The sequence below is a fragment of the Danio rerio genome, chromosome 17 (assembly GCF_052040795.2).
Source record: "Danio rerio strain M-AB ecotype USA chromosome 17, GRCz13ab, whole genome shotgun sequence".
Lineage (NCBI taxonomy): Eukaryota > Metazoa > Chordata > Actinopteri > Cypriniformes > Danionidae > Danio > Danio rerio.
The window spans coordinates 48,882,501-48,899,435 of NC_141037.1; the positions used below are offsets into that span (position 1 = coordinate 48,882,501).

The following is a 16,935-nucleotide window of genomic DNA, read 5'->3' on the forward strand; positions in this document are numbered from 1 at the left end:
GTTAACTTGTTGGCTACACCACATGACATTTTTACAACCATAAAATTGAACTTTTCTTGAAAGCAATTTATAAACCAAAACTAACACAAGTAAAAAGAGTGCACAGCATATTTTTTTAAAGACTCCCCCCCCCCTTCTCTTTAGAAACTCATTGATCCTGTCCTTTGGATTCACTGTGATCAGTCCTGACCACATGAGGTCTTTAGTAAAGCAGGAAAATATCCCGAGGGAATGCTAATGGAATTTTTATCCTAATTTGGAACCAATCCTAAATGGGATAAAACAAGAATCCTCTAATAATCAAAAACGATCCTGCTGGATAAACCGAAATCCGAGTTTTCATTTCATTTCTTTTTCTCTTCAGAATGTCACCGTGTGCATTAGGAATCGAGCTTGATCCCATTAGCTTTCCAGTGATGACAGATGTCAATAGCGTTCCTTCAGGGCTTTTTAATAAGAGCACGGTAAAAGAAGGTGTTGACTGCTAAACTCTGTTACTTCTGCAGGGGAAAACATGTCTAGGACGATAGTCTCACTGTTTTCGCTGTCCACCGGCCCGGTGCACTGCCAATGCGATATAGCTATGCCACAGGTGGCTGGAGGCTGGACGCCAAATTATCAATAGGACACCTGCATTCAGCTTGGTTGGTGCACTTGATATTTACTTCTTTCCCCCAGCATGAGACCCCGAGAGATGATATGCAGATCATCGCCTGTAAATAAGAGATAGCTACACACACACACACACACACACACAGACGCGCGCGCGAGGGAACACAAGAAGACGTGCGTTTGTTTCCCCTGCGCTCCTAATTTAGTAAACTTGGCAGTCGTTTTTAATCTCCCGGCAAATTGAAGCGGTAGGGGATCGTGGCAAGTGTTGGATGCATGTTATTAATTCCTCGCTATTTCTGTCTAGCGCAATTAGTCACTGTTTGCTGCTGAAAATGTCCCATTAATTATCTACGGCCTGTAAGTGGAGATGCGCTCGTGGCTACTGTCTGAAGATTTTGGTGCGGTAGGGAGAGGTCCACATTCAGTGTCCTCTTACACACTCTTACCTCTGAAAACGCTTTGAAACGTCTCTGTAATTGCTTTTAAACGCGTAATCTTTGCCTCGGTGTGAAGGAGCGGCGTGAGTTGTCTTCTGTTGTCATCGCAGATTGTTTACGAGCACCCGAAGGCGCCGGAGTCGCGGCGCACTGCTGTTTCATTAAAATCCCCTTTATAGTGCACGTGACGTCAGATTACAGGTTTGCACACAATGACACTGTCTTCATCTGTCATATGAGCCGTTCCAGATTATCTGCAAAAATCTTCACTGTAGGATAGAACGCGGCTTGATGTTGTCACACGGGTATGTTAGAAATCCCGTGCTGTTACCTGTGGTGTTTACGAACAAGTAGTTTTCTAAAACCACACAATGTGTTTCACGTGTGAAATTCAGATTGTTAAAAATATTAATGGGAACTTATTCCCTCTAAACATTTGAGGAAACTATATTTATATTTATGATATTTATAATGTCATACCATGGGTGTAAATGATTTAACAGGGGGGCAATAAATATAAAAATTCTTATGAGCAATTTTTTGAAGGGGACACAAATAATACAGTGGAATTGTACTTACAAAGATATGTCTCCTCAAAAATGGTTCTATCATCATTATTATAGCATGAAAACTACATCATTATGGTTATTTTCAAAGTTTTTTTCAGGTTCAATGACAAAGCAAATTTTTCTTCAAAACTATTTATTGCATTGTTTGTTGTGTTGTTTACAGTCAACAGACTGACTCCTGAAGCAGAATGCAGGAAAATGTTTTCCATATTCAAAATAACTAACTTGTTTATATTACACTTGTTAAATTGACCGATCATATTGTATATAGGTGAGCCTTTGAGGTTTATCTGCTATACAGCCACAACTTCGAAAACATAAAAAAAACCCCAAAAGAATGGTCATTATCCCTTCAATAAAAGCAAAAGCCCCTTACCTGACACTGTACATCTGACTGACCCTGCTCTGCTTGTTCCTCAAACATTTCTTTCACATTTATCTGGGATTGATAATTCGACATTAGTATTTTCATAAGCACTCATTCTTAAAGCCTTTGTACTTGGCGTTTAGGTGCACTGAAAAATGATCTTATGTCCATTTTCCTTTTCTCTGTCATTTAATCCAATGCATGACACTGCCAGGCAAGTTTAGGTTGGGAGGGGACATGTCCCCCCTGTCCCCCCCGGGATTTACTCCCATGGTTCATACACATTTTGACTACTAAAATGCCATTACTTTTCCATGATTTTTCGAAGACTTTCAAGTCTATTTTCATGACCTAATGTTTCATGCAATGTCTACATATGCGTGATAAAAACAAACATGCAACAATCTATTCAGTTTAAATTTATATTTATGTAAAATTGATTTAGAAAATTCCTACACCACACTAATAATGTTTGTGACTGGCCAAAGACAGAAAAGAAGTAAAGACAACATATATTCAAGTATACAGATATATGTTTTCCATGACTTTTCTAAAACTTTTCTAGGACTGGAAAATGCCATGTCAAAATAAATGTATTTATTTTTGTATTTATATATTACTCAAACGTCTTTTCTACATTTTATCTTAATGCAATCTCTACATTTTAAATGATTGAAATGATTCTAGATATTTTATTCAGGGACCCTGATTTCCTGGTGCCTTAAGCGACTGCTTACCTCACTTATTGGTTTAATTTGCCCCTGCATGGGCGAATGGGGTGTACACAGGTCTTTTCAAATCATTCATCTTTATTTCTATAGTGCTTTTTACAAAGTGTAGATTGTGACAAAGCAGCTTAACATGACAGACATTAGAATAACGTAGATTGCTGGTGTAGTTCTAGTTACATTAAAACTAAATAATTTCAGTTTAGCAAAACTGTCACTGGTAAAATTCAGTTCAGTTTATATTCATATCAGTGTAGTGCAAAAGTCACTGTGAAGGCCGATCCACTGTAATTAACCCTACTCATGTTAATGTTGATTGCAATATGATTGAAATAATGGATAAACTAATGTGCAATTTAGATGCAGAAATGCCACGTTTTATATATATATATATATATATATATATATATATATATATATATATATATATATATATATATATATATATATATATATACAGTTGAAGTCAGAAAACTATTAGCCCCCTTTGAATTTTTTTCTTCTTTTTTAAATATTTCCCAAATTATGTTTAACAGAGCAAGGACATTTTCACAGCATGTCTGATAATATTTTTTTTCTTCTGAAGAAAGTCTGATTTGTTTTATTTCGTCTAGAATAAAAGCAGTTTTAATTTTTTTAAACACTATTTTAGGGACAAAATTATTAGCCCCTTTAAGCAATTTTTTCTTAATAGTCTACAGAACAAACTATTGTAATACAATAACTTGCCTAATTACCCTAACCTGCCTAGTTAACATAATTAACCTAGTTAAGCCTTTAAATATCACTTTAAGCTGTATAGAAGTGTCTTGAAAAATATCTAGTAAAAATAATATTTACTGTCATCATGGCAAAGATAAAATTAATTCATTATTAAAAATGAATTAATAAATTTATGTTTTGTAAATATGTTTGTAAATATGTTTATAAATGTGCTGTAAAAATCTCTCCGTTAAACAAAAATTGGTTAAAAAATAAACAAGCGATCTAATAATTCAAGGGGACTAATAATTCTGACTTCAACTCTGTCTATATATATATATATATATACAATGAACTTTCAACATTATTTGAGTGAATTGAACACATTTCATTCCATTAAAGCAATATACTGTAGTTCACCCTAAATCAGTCATTAATTCAGTTGTAATGTTATGAAGCTACAAAAATACATTTGTGTGCACAACAACAAAACAAAAATAACAATAACTTATTCAACAGTTTTACTTCAGTGTCAGAATAGAGTGCACATTTACCAGAGAGCGCTGTTCTGTGCTTTGTGTGAACCCAGATTGTTTTAAATCAAGTTGTGTCTGGATATCTGTCTTCAGTGTAGATTGATTGTGAATGTGCACCCTATACTGAGACTGAGGAGACTGAGGAGAATAAACTGTTGTATGCAAAAAAAAAAAAAAAAAATTCATAAGTTTCGTAACATTACGATTAAACCACTGAATCCACATGAATGGTTTTGAGAATGTTTTTGGTACTTTTCTGTAGGTTAAGAGAGTTCTTGAATTTCATCTAAATATCTTTGTGTTCTGCAGATGAACGAAGGTCTCAGGGGTTTGGAATGACAAGAGGGTGAGTAATTGATAAGAATATACATTTTTATAGGTGAACCATGCCTTTAATTTCATTGTTTAGGCTTATTGTAGGATCACTCAAAAAAAGACTTTGCTGCTTGTTTAAACTAGCTCTTTAAAAGCAACTGAATCAACACAATTCATTTTTTGGGGGGACAACCTAATTGTTTTATGTTCAATCAACTTAAATTTGTAAAACAATCAAGTTAACTTAATCGATTTGTGCTGGGACAACATTAAGGAATTGTGTAGAACCCAGCATTTTTTTAAAGTGAGCAGACAATGGATTTCGGTTGTTTTATTTTTTAAGTGTAAACACTAATAGAGCTGCAAGTAGCAATTATGGGCAATTATCAAGTGGTCAAAAGTTTAACAGTTTGGTAAAATACAAAATAGCTATGTTTTGTATAAATACATTTAAAATATAATTGAAAATGAAATTGGAAAAGACTTTTAGGCACATACTGTAACAAAACTTCACTTTCATATAGTCAAGAGAAAACCTGAAAAGTGTTTCAAAATTTGTAATTCCTTTGTAGGACTTCTGAAGGAAGCTGATACAATTTTTTTTTCTGTATAACTTGCATCACCTGCTATTGATATACTGTTGTTGCTATATGATGTACTTTTATATTGTATATACACATGCATTTACTTATATATTTATTCATTCATTCATTGATTTTATCTTCGGCTTAGTCCATTTTTTCATCTAGAAAGCCCTTCCAGCTGCAACCTATCACTGGGAAACACCCATACGCTCTCATTCACACAAACTCACACAGACTACGAACAAATTTAGCTTATCAAATTTACCTGTACCGCTTCTCTTTGGACTTGTGGCGGAAACCGGAGCACAAGGAGGAAACTCACGTGAACGCGGGAAGAATATGCAAACTCCACTCAGAAATGCAAACTGGGGCTCGAACCAGCGACCTTCTTGCTGTGAAGCGACAGCACTACCTAGTGCGCCACTGCGTCACCTTTACTTATTGATTTGTATATATAAATAAATATATTTTTATTTATTTTTGTACTATTATTTATTTTGTATATAATATTAATATTTTTTGTATGTTTGGTTTTGATTTCTTTAGTACATGTTAAAAGCTCCCAAAATAAATAAAGACAGTGTTTTAAAAAAAAAAAAAAAACTTTTAATAATGACCCAATGAAATATTTAAGGGGCGACGCAGTGCCGCAGTGGGTAGCACGTTCGCCTCACAGCAAAAAGGTCGCTGGGTCACTGGTTCGATCCTCGGCTCAGTTGGCGTTTCTGTGTGGAGTTTGCATGTTCTCCCTGCATTCGCGTGGGTTTCCTCCGGGTACTCCGGTTTCCCCCACAGTCCAAAGACATGTGGTACAGGTGAATTGGGTAAGCTAAATTGTCCGTAGTGTATGAGTGTGTGTGTGTATGTGTGGATGTTTCCCAGAGATGGGTTGCGGCTGGAAGGGCATCCGCTGCGTAAAAACTTGCTGGATAAGTTGGCGGTTCATTCCGCTGTGGCAAGAAAATGAATGAATGAATGAAATATTCAATGAATAAACCCCATTCTCTGAAACACATATCTCTAAATCATAATATGCTTGAAAAAAATGGAAGAACACTGATGCGAACAAACAAACAAACTGTATTTAATTTGTTATATTTGCAGCAGACTCCAGGCAATTTGTTATAACACTGTATATATTTTAGTTAAGTCAAATGAACTTTTCTAGTCATCTCAACTTTAATTATGTTAAACTTTGTACACTGTAAAAAACATCCTGTTTGCCTTAAATTTTTAAGCTGAATCAAATTAAACCTATGAGTTCATTAAACTTATATTATGTTTAACTGACTTAAAACAGCTGGTGTAACTTATAAAATTAAGTAAGATTAACTTACTTTAATAAGTTACAATGACTTTAAATCATATGCTGTCAGGACTTATTGATCATTTATATTTATATAGTGTATACAGGAGCTATAAAAGCAGGCTGAAACCTGATTAACTCATTAAATTGAGTTGAAGGAATATCACTTGTTGTCATGACTTTGTCATGTCATATTTTTTTTACAGTTAATAATTAACCAATGTTCTCATTTTAATTTGCAACAAATTCAAAGCAGGGCCAATTGCTTCTCTACACATTGTACATATACATCATCTACAGTTCGTTCCCCCAGTCTTCTCCAATGAAAACACAGTCAGTGTATTTATAGGTCTAGGGCAGCTATACACAAAAACATGAGCAGCACTGAGCCCCTCATCATCCCCCTCTTTAATTTCAGCTCTATGGCAGCAGTGGCACTCTCAGCTCCACAAGAGGACAAATGACTTTAATTACAGAGTAATTGCCGAGCGTTGTGTTAATTAAATCTTGATCAGTTTAAGTAACTGGATTGCTCCCACATCGAGCCCATGCTGTGATGTGCTGTCTCACTCTCCCTCATGCACATCTTCAGTCTCACAAATACAGACACGCACACACACACACACACACACACACACACACACACACGCACACGCACACGCACACGCACACACACACACACACACACACACACACACACATACTTGTGTACATGGTTTTAAGGGACACTCCTAAGGCGCAATGTAATTTATACAATAAAAAATACTTATTATTTGTTATAACTATTTTATGCAACACGATTGCTTAGTGGTTAGCACTGTCACCTCACAGCAAGAAGGTCACTGGTTTGAGTCCTGGCTGGGCCAATTGGCATTTCTGTGTGTTGTGCCTGTGTTTTTGTACGTTTCCTCTGGGTTCTCCTGGGTGCCCATCACAGTCCAAAGATATTAGGTACAGATGAATTAAAATGAACAAAATTTGTCGTACTGTATGAGTGTATGTGAATGAGAGTGTGTGTGTTTCTGAATACTGGGTTGCGGCTTGAAGGGCGGCTGTGTTACACATATGCCTGAATAGTTGACGGTTCATTCCACTGTGGCGACCTCTTATAAAGAAGGCATTAAGCTGAAGGAAAATGAATGAATGAATGATAACTACTTTATTCAGGTCAATTTTTTTGGGGTTGGATTTCATATTTGTCATATTTTATTGACCAAATGCTACACTGAGGTTTAAATTCAATTCATTAGGTGATGCAGTAGGTATCATGTATTAAACATGAGCCCCTTTTTTCATTGCATATTGCAGTACTGTTAAATAGTTGCGGTCATTAAACTGTGTTTTTTATTTGTTTTTAAATTATGCCTATAAGCTCATTTACTTATTTGAGCACAAAACAGTGATTGTGAAACATTATTACAACTAAAAACACGTTTAATGTTTTAAAGTGTATTCCTTGTGAAGAAAATGCTAAATTTACATCATTCCTCAGTAGCGTGATCCATCAGAAATCATTCTAATTGTAAAATCTAGTTAGTTAACCTTACTTCTGAAAGGATGGAAATTAATGGCCCTTGGGAAAAAAACTTGTTAAGTCTAACTTATGTTAAATTGACTAATAATTTGTAAGTTTTTGGTCACGGTCACACTGCACTTTTCGGCCCATAGACTTCCATTTACACGCATGCAGACCAGAAACGTAAACTCGAGCTACAAGTTTCGCAGTTCACTGCATTGCAAAGATCAATCGATGACCTCTCTGTACAGAAATTTTAAATATGCCACACAAACATCACTTTAGGAACACGCTGGATTATATCCAGCAAAACAATATTTTCAAAAATTTAAAAGTCGGATTGATGCAAGTTGTATTTTTTGTAATAAATATGAGGAGGCGGCTTTACACTTACTTTGGCATCTTATGTCAACGAATGGGGTGAGGTGCAAAAATTTATTTATAACAATTTTCAGTGTTCAAAACCTCTTTCATTGGTATGGGAAAATTAAGTTTTGGCTGTAATGATCCTAATCAAAATAGTTTTTATTTAATTTACTTATATTGCTAACAAAATGTTACATTCACAAATGTAAATTTAAAAGTAGTAAACCAAGTTTTAAAGAAATAATTAGGTATGCTCCGATCAGGATTTTTGCAGCTGATACTGAGTACCGATTCTGATTCTTCAAGCTTTATATAACTTTGCCATTGCATAAGCACAATTACCCTTTAAGCATGAGATCTCACCTTACCTAAGATAATAAATTAAGGATGTTGCGTACATGTCTTATATTTAAAATATGGACCAATCACTCACTTTTTTAAATGTCGAAACATCTTGTTTTATCTTGCCCCTTTTCGCAGTGGTGTAAGACAGAATTTTGCATGCTCAAACTCTAGTGTGGCTGCAGCATAAAATACAACAAGTAAAGCCAACTAAATGTGTTAGTAAGGACATTTGTTACATTTGACAGTAAAAAAGTGTATTATTTTAGTCATGTAAGTGTTTTTAATACCTCATTTATATATTAGAAAAAACTAAAAAGTAAAAGGGAGTGGTAGTTTATTTCTGAATGGTTTATGTGATCAAATTCAAATGTTTTCTTAGTTTTTACAATTCACTCCTTATTTGAAACCGAACCTTTTTTTTAAGCTAATCAAATCTTTTGTTCGTTTTTTCAACCCTATAGGGTTTTATTAAAGGTTTGTTGCAAGCGGCTGCAGGTCATTAGCGAAAATACCATAACAAACATGATAGAAGCCAAATCAAGAGTGTGGTATCTACTGCAATTTCAGATACATGCATTATCTGTAGGTTCCTGTTGCTTTGGCCAAATTGAATCCTCTTATTTTAATTGGCCGCCATTAGGTGTTCTGCTCAAGGCAATTCCAAGCAGCCCTTGCTTTTGTTGTGTCTCGCACTCGAGGCCCCACCAAAGAATATTAATCACAATTGTCCTAATCTCTGCAATTTTAATTGGAGTGCTTTGTAAACCACAAGGAGGTAAACAGGAGACAAAGGTGGCCTCAATGCACCTTGAATAGTCCGTTGATGTGCGCAAGAATCACTATTTTGGTTTTCTAGAAATGGAGATCTCAATAAACTGTATATCATTACATGCTTGTCTCGGAGATTGTGAAAAGCTTGTCTGATAGAGCTGTATATTAATAAAATAGGCTGCCCTGGTAGCACATCGCATGAGAGAAATGTTGCATTTACCACTGCAATTAATCTGTTTTAGAGCGAATCCTTTCATTGCTGCGCATATTTGTGTAGCTAACACAGAGGATCATGGGATTTTTCTCTACAGATTTTAAAGGGCTTTATTGAAAATCCACTTGTTTGCTAGGCTCTTGGGTTTAGATTAAAACAGACTGTCAGTGTACAGTAAGTAAGCAGATAGTAAGCAACAGGCTGGAGCTGAAACATATTGCCATGAGTGGCGGATTTATCTGCGATTTAGGAAAACCTAATCCAGTTTTCACTGATGCACAGAGCGATTGAATTCATGTGCAGATGTCAATATATGAAGTAGTACCTTTTAGCATGCTGGCTTTGCTTTTAAAACGCTGCGCATTTTATGATGTCTTCTCCACATTGGCTGAAGTCAGCAAGCGTCTTTCTATAAAGAAAAAAAAAATATTTTTTTTCTGAATAAAATACTTTGACTTTATAGGCTACTAAAACAAACCTGTGAACTCTAAGAGCTGCAGATTTACCAAGAACAGAATGATGCAGAGTTAAAAATGCACATAGAATCACCCAGATTAACCTGTCAGAAAGGGAAAAAAATAAGCCTTTAACATTTCAACCCACATGAATAATTCTAACATCCTTCAACTCTGAATTTTATGAATACTGTACTCTAATTGACTCATGCAGTTTCCTGCCTAATACAATATATTTGGCTTTGCAGATGTTTGCTTGTAAAAAATTCTTGGCCACACTTTATTTTGATGGTCCGTTTGTTGAATTTAAGTTACATTGCATCTACATGCAAACGAATTCTCATTAGTTGACTGTTAGGTTGAGGCTAAGGTTGTCTGTTGAAGGAGCAGTATCAACAGATATTAAGCAGACAGTCTACTTATACTCAAATTAACCATCAAAATAAAGTGTTAGCAAATACTTAATTATACTTAATTTTATTGTGTGCTTATATTGAAAATATCCATGGCTATTCAGTAATAAAGATATAAATAAAAACATCTAACTCATTGAAATATAAAATATAATAAATGATCATAATACAATTTAGTTTGAGTATAAAATATTAGAGTCTTTTAGATGACGAATGTGTAAAAACTAATGGTTTTGAAAGACAGTGGCAAATGGTGAGAAGTTGACTCTGAGTGTGACAGGTATCATTCTGATTCAGCTATTTCATTTATACATTTTGGTCTTGCCCTTTCCTGCTTTCTTTTTGGAGGCAAACCTTCGTCTCCATTGTTTGCTACTGTTGATATTCCACCTTTTCCAGTTGCTGGTTAAATTGGGGTTTTCCCAACTGGCTACACTTTACCCTCTTATTTTGCAGACTTTGTAGCCTTCTTAGCCTTCTAGGATTCTGAACTGGAAGAGCCCTTACCCTCCTTCTCATGATTGTTGGATAACAAATGTTATTTATTTTATGAAACTAGAGAAAATTAGGTACTCTCTTCACCGACCTAGCACTATTTATTTTCAATAAACTGTGGAAACCCCTTTGCAAACATGTCCAAACTCTTCAGGTTGACCCTGTTCTTTCTGATTGAGTCCCCACCTCCAACTTCCATCTTGCTACTGGATACTAGTTCTGGGGCCTGTTTCAGTAAGGAGGTTCAACCAACTTGGAGTTTAAACTTAAACTCTGAGTTGACTTACCGAGACCTTAAAAACTCAGTTTAACCTTTAACCATGACCTTAACTCAATGTTCAGTTGGAATGTTTAAATTAAGGTTCCCACTTTTGGAAACCTTCATCAGTTTAGGATAAAATTGAGTTTTTAAAAGATGTAAAAGTGCACTTGTGTGTCTGCCTTTTTTACTGATTAAATGGTAGAGGATGATATGACATTTAGAATTTAAGCAGTACTGAAAATGACTTATAGAATGAGGAAAAATCTGATTAATCTTGTTACAGTACATGTCCCTGTCGAAGGTCAGTGAATTTAGGCACATTGTTTATTTTTCGCAGTAATATCAAAGGTAAAACTTAAAACTATGGTATTAAATCTAACTGTAATTTCCCCCCAAAAAAGGACAAGTCATTCTCGTAACTTTGTTCTTTGTGCGACTGAAATGTAGGCAAGAAATGACTAAGGCTGAGGCGAGAAATACTGATTTATCTTTAGAAAGGGGGAGCAGACCAACAGAAACTCGGTTAAGAGAATAAAACCTGCTCCTGACCAGGTTAGGTTCACAGAGTAAGTTACCACTCTTTCAGAAACAGGCTTGACTTACCCTGCTTTCTCTAGTTTGACCAACCTGACATTTTGAAATGGAAAACCCAGAGTTTCTCTCATTTCAGGGTTACATACTCTGAGTTTTGACTCAACCTCCTTTCTGAAACACTCTTCAGTATATTTGCTCACTGTTATATGTTTTGTTGTCCCTTATTTTGTATATTTTTGTAATGTGTTTTAGAAAGATAACAGAATGGTGAGAATAATAAAACGGCAATTAATTAGGATTTTGGGGCCTCAATGTGACCACTCAATTGACCCTTTAATATAACATCAAAAATGGCATACTATATGGCATTTTAAACTTATCGTTAACCGGAATTATATTTTAGTGGATCTTTTGAGAATCATGTATAAAACATTATTCATTTAATTAAACAGGATGCATTCAAATTCTACATTAACTATGATTTATATAATATAATATAATAAAATATAATATAATACAATATAATATAATATAATATAATATAATATAATATAATATAATATAATATAATATAATATAATATACAGGAACAAGTCTATGTATGTGTGTTAGTAAAAAGAAAGCTATGTATGTGTGTCAGGTTTACTGTAGGTAGCTGAAACAGTGATTAGACAGTAGGAACGGTAGTAAAGGGAAGCGTGTAGGATTATGAACTCTGAGGCGCTGACACATCTCTACCTCTCCGAGCTCTCAATTTAGTCAAGGATCAGACTCACTTTAGATAGTGGAGGATTAATGATCAGTCTAGCATGACATTTTCATGAGGGTAACCCTTCCTCTCGTCAGGCGCTGAAAGGTCTCACACTGCATCCACATCGCACAAATGCCACTGTAGAAATTCAGAAAATAATTTCAGCACTGAAGCCTAAATGAATTAGTCACACACACACATTAAAAAAACAAAGAGACTAATCAAAGATAACTTCAGTCAACGTTGCCAAACAGTGCTGGGTTTAGTAACAAAGTAATGTTTTTTTTTTTTAAATTATTACTTTTCTGTTTAAAAATTTTTAATTTTAATTTTAAATTTAAAAAGTTTAAATAATTTTTAGGATTACATTTCATTTTTAGGTAATTATTCTATTCCCTTAAAATATACTTGCTTTTATTACTGTATATAAAATCAACAGTATTGTCCAACAATAATACATGCAATAAGAAAAATTGAATTGAGTAAGAAATTTGTCAATATATGGTACAGTTGTAGCTCTAAATTATTAGTGATTTTTTCCCCAAATGATCTTTAACAGAGCAAGGAATGTTTTACAGTATTTCCAATAATTTTTATTTATTTATTTTTTTGGAGAAAGTCTTATTTGTTTTATTTTGAACTGAGTAAAAGCAGTTTTTATTTTATATGACCATTGATAGTCAATATTATTAGCCCATTACAGAACGAATTACCCTAACTAGTCTGCCTAGTTAACCTTATGAACTTAGTTAAGCCTTTAAATTTCACTTTAAGCTGAATACTAGTGTCTTGAAAAATATCTAGTAAAATATTATTTACTGTCATCATGGCAAAGACAAAAGAAATCAGTTATTAGAAATAAGTTATTAAAACTAATATGTTTAGAAATGTGCTGTAAAAGTCTCTCCGTTAAACAGAAATGTAAAAAATAATAGTTCAGGAGGGCTAATAATTGTGACTTCAACTGTATATGAAATTTGGTGTCAACACTTTGAAACGTTTCATGTTGATGCATAGTAGGTTTGACATTTTTAAATGTGACAACACTGAATACCAATCAAAGTTAGCGTATTGAGAAAATATGACAAGCATTTTCCAGGACATTGTCTGACAACGAGTGAGTGCAATTATCAGATCAATTCAAATATGAATTTAATTTAATTATCCTTCCTTTTCTCTGGAGTAACACCACCATCAAAATGTTAAATATTTCTGCAATGTATTAATGATTAAAGGCAATAATAATGTAATAATGTAAAAAACAAGTACACTAATATTAACATACAATACATTTGCTTCAGATTTATTTTTATCAAAAATAAGTTGCTAAAATTAATTTTATTATGCATATTTATTTATTTAGTAATGATATCATGCATCACCTGAAAAAGGGTAACAGTGATGCCATGGTATGGCAGCAAAGGTAATTTTTCCTTTCTGTCATGCCAGAATGGGAGTATAGTTCTTAACCATATCAGCTTAGAAAATAGCAACTTTTAATTTTTCATCAGTCTTAGTAAACAATGTAACTACAGGAGTGTCAAGGTACAAGAAAATTATTAAAATTCTTTGGTATTTGAGAGAGATGCTAATGGTCTAATCCGATTCAGTGATTTATGCTAAGCTAAGCTAAACATGTTCCAGCCTGAAGATCAGCTGAATGGATTCAACTAAAGGTGACTATCCAGATGGTCTCTGTGGCTGCTTCTATAGACTCTGGAATATTAGATCTTCCCATTTCTTTTTCTACTTTTAAATCTTTTCCTTAATCTTTTCTGTATTCTTTGTTATCATTGAGGCTGATTTTACTTTGGTTACTATGGTATTATGGTTTTAAACATTGCCTTTGTTTTTAATTTAAAATTAAATTAAACTAAGCTAACTAAATAAAGGCCTCATTCATTCATTCATTTTCTTGTCGGCTTAGTCCCTTTATTAATCCGGGGTCGCCACAGCGGAATTAACCGCCAACTTTTCAGCACGTTTTTACGCAGCGGATGCCCTTCCAGCCGCAACCCATCTCTGGGAAACATCCACACACACACTTATACAATACGGACAATTTAGCCTACCCAATTCACCAGTACCACATGTCTTTGGACTGTGGGGGAAACTGGAGTACCCGGAGGAAACCCACATGAACGCAGGGAGAACATGCAAACTCCACACAGAACGCCAACTGAGCCGAGGCTCGAACCAGCAACATTCTTGCTGTGAGGCGACAGCACAACCTACTGCGCCACTGCTTCGCCCTAAATATAGGCCTAATTATGTATATTTTTAAAAATATTCTGAAGGCAGAAATAATAGGTTTAACAGTATGATTGCTCATAATGAAATGACTATCACAATTCACCAGGGGCCAGTTGCATAGACTGTACACTCACTGGCCACTTTTTTAGGTACACCTGTCCAACTGCTTGTTAACACAAAGTTCTAATCAGTCAAATCAAGTGGCAGCAACTCAATGCATTTAGGCTTAGGCATGTAGACATGGTCAAGATGATCTGCTGCAGTTTTAACCAAGCATCAGAGTGGGGAAGAAAGTTGATTTAAGTGACTTTGAATGTGGCATGGTTGTTAGTGCCAGACGGCCTGGTCTGAGTATTTCAGAAACTACTGATCTACTGGGAAAGGGAGCAATAGCTCAAATAACCACTCGTTACTACTAAGGTATGCAAAAGAGCATCTGTGAATGCACAACACGGCTGCTGCTGGTGGTGTAATGGTGTGGGGGATATTTTCTTGGCATACATTGGGCCAATTAGTACCAATTGAGCATCATGTTAGCGCCACAGCCTACCAGAGTATTGTTGCTGACCATATCAATCCCTTTATGACCAGTTTACCCATCTTCTGATGGCTACTTTCAGCAGGAAACACACCAAGTCATAAAGCACGGATCATCTCAGGTTTCTTGAACATGACAATGAGTTCACTGTAATCAAATGGCCTCCACAATCACCAGATCTCAATCCAATAAAGCCATTGGGATGTGGTGGAACGGGAGATTTGCATCAAAGATGTGCAGCTGACAAACTGCAGCAACTGCTTAATGCTATAATGTCAATATGGATCAGAATCTCTGAGGACTATTTCCAGTACCTTGTTGAATCTATGCCATGAAGGATTAAGGCAGCCTTGAAGGCTGCGTAATTGTTAGGTGTACCTAATAAAGTGTCCATTGAGTGCATAGACTACTCTTAAAAAGTTAGTCACCATTAAGGCGAGTTACAAAACGGTTGACCACTCAAATTTGAATCCAAAAAGATTTCTCCTTTGCTAACTGCTAGTTGGATAACCTAGTCCTGGTTCTTGAACACTAAAGAAGACATTATGCGGTAAACCTGACTTCCATTTTATAATTTTTCCTACCATGGAAGATTACAGGTTTTCAGAAGCTCTTTTAAATATCTTCATTTGTGGTCAACAGAAGAAAGAAACTCATAGGTTTGGAAACTTTATGGTGTCAATGCAACTAGCCCCAGATTATGATGGATCCAGAGCCTTAAATGACAACCCTGAATCTACTGTAGAATGGTTAAATGTATGGTGACAAAAAAAGAAGAATCAAAAACATGACACTGTTACTAATTTATACTATGGAAACTTATATTAAGTACTAGATATTATCATTAAAAAAGAAAGAAAAAATATCTTAAATAATTAAAATAACAAACATTTTAAAAGCTTAATGGCGGTCTATAAGAATTGTTTAACAACTACTACGGTTACTATGGTAATTTGACAAGCCTCGCCCAACCAGGAAGCAAAATCCAACATTATCCTCGAGTCCAGGCGGACAAAAACGTGAAAAAAGATGAACAGTGCAGCTGAGATGTTGTCTAGATTATGATTTCTGCTAAGATAAAAACGTTATTGACGCCATCATCCTAACGTTCAGTTTGGCGCGAAAGCCGCAACGTTTACAATGCTTTATACATAAAAACCGCCACCAGGATAACAGGTAACGTTAACTTAAAAATATGTTTTATCCTAACACATTATATTGATAATACAGCTTCCGTTTATTTGTTTACATCCCTGTGTATCGTGATAAGTATATGTCGCAATAATATGTGTATATTCTAGGTGTTTTTGAGTACGCTAAGGATTGTAAACCAGTTGCGCGAATGAATGAGTTTCGACACCAAAGTTGCAATGAACATATGACATTAATGAACATTTAAACAACAAAAACTTCCTTCGTACTTTAGGAGAGGTTTGCAATGTCGTCGGACAGGTGGACGTGGAGTTTGACGGGAGCGACAGTAGCCGGGGTTTCAGCGCTGTATGTCGGTTGTGCTCCGCGCGCTGTGCCCGGTGGAGACTCAGGTATACAGCAGTCAGTCAGTCATGTGTTTGTGTTTATATCACACGCAGCCTATCACAGAACAGCACTCTGTTATATCACATACACAGTGTATGTCATGAAGCTTTTGCAAATATGAACTGCATGAGATTTATTGAGATTATACCGTTTATCTTTTTTAAACGGCTTTCTAGACCACTTACGGTGAAACCAAAAAAAATGTTTGCTGACCAATTGGCTTAAAATGAACTTTGCTGTTAAGAAAATGTATTTCTTTTTAATGTATGTTTGAGTGTTTTCATCTTTGTTTTATTCTATAAAGGTCTGATAACAAAAATATCA

General features: G+C 35.1%; 1 protein-coding gene and 1 long non-coding RNA gene across 12 annotated transcripts in view; one reads left to right on the forward strand and one right to left on the reverse strand.

Annotated features, from left to right (window-relative positions):
• Window positions 1-16,622, reverse strand: part of LOC141378415 (uncharacterized) — a 46,860-nt gene extending 30,238 nt beyond the window's left edge. The window contains exons 1-4 of one of the 3 annotated variants that reach the window (XR_015513804.1): window positions 16,494-16,622; window positions 12,307-12,419; window positions 9,878-9,930; window positions 9,697-9,780 (exon numbers count right to left, since the gene is read on the reverse strand). This is a non-coding gene — a long non-coding RNA (uncharacterized LOC141378415). Of the gene's footprint in view, window positions 1-9,696; window positions 9,781-9,849; window positions 9,931-12,306; window positions 12,420-16,493 lie in introns of all 3 variants that reach the window. The other 2 variants (XR_015513805.1, XR_015513803.1) reach the window with 2 other exon arrangements.
• tmem260 (transmembrane protein 260) overlaps window positions 16,015-16,935 on the forward strand; it is a 177,183-nt gene continuing 176,262 nt past the window's right edge. For all 9 annotated transcript variants that reach the window (XR_015512641.1, XR_015512640.1, XR_015512643.1 and 6 more), the window contains exons 1-2: window positions 16,015-16,248; window positions 16,499-16,616. Coding sequence is in view for 4 of the 9 variants with exons in the window: in NM_001443236.1 (NP_001430165.1) it covers window positions 16,511-16,616 (106 nt within the window). In the remaining 5 variants the exon portion in view is untranslated. The remainder of the gene's footprint in view (window positions 16,249-16,498; window positions 16,617-16,935) is intronic.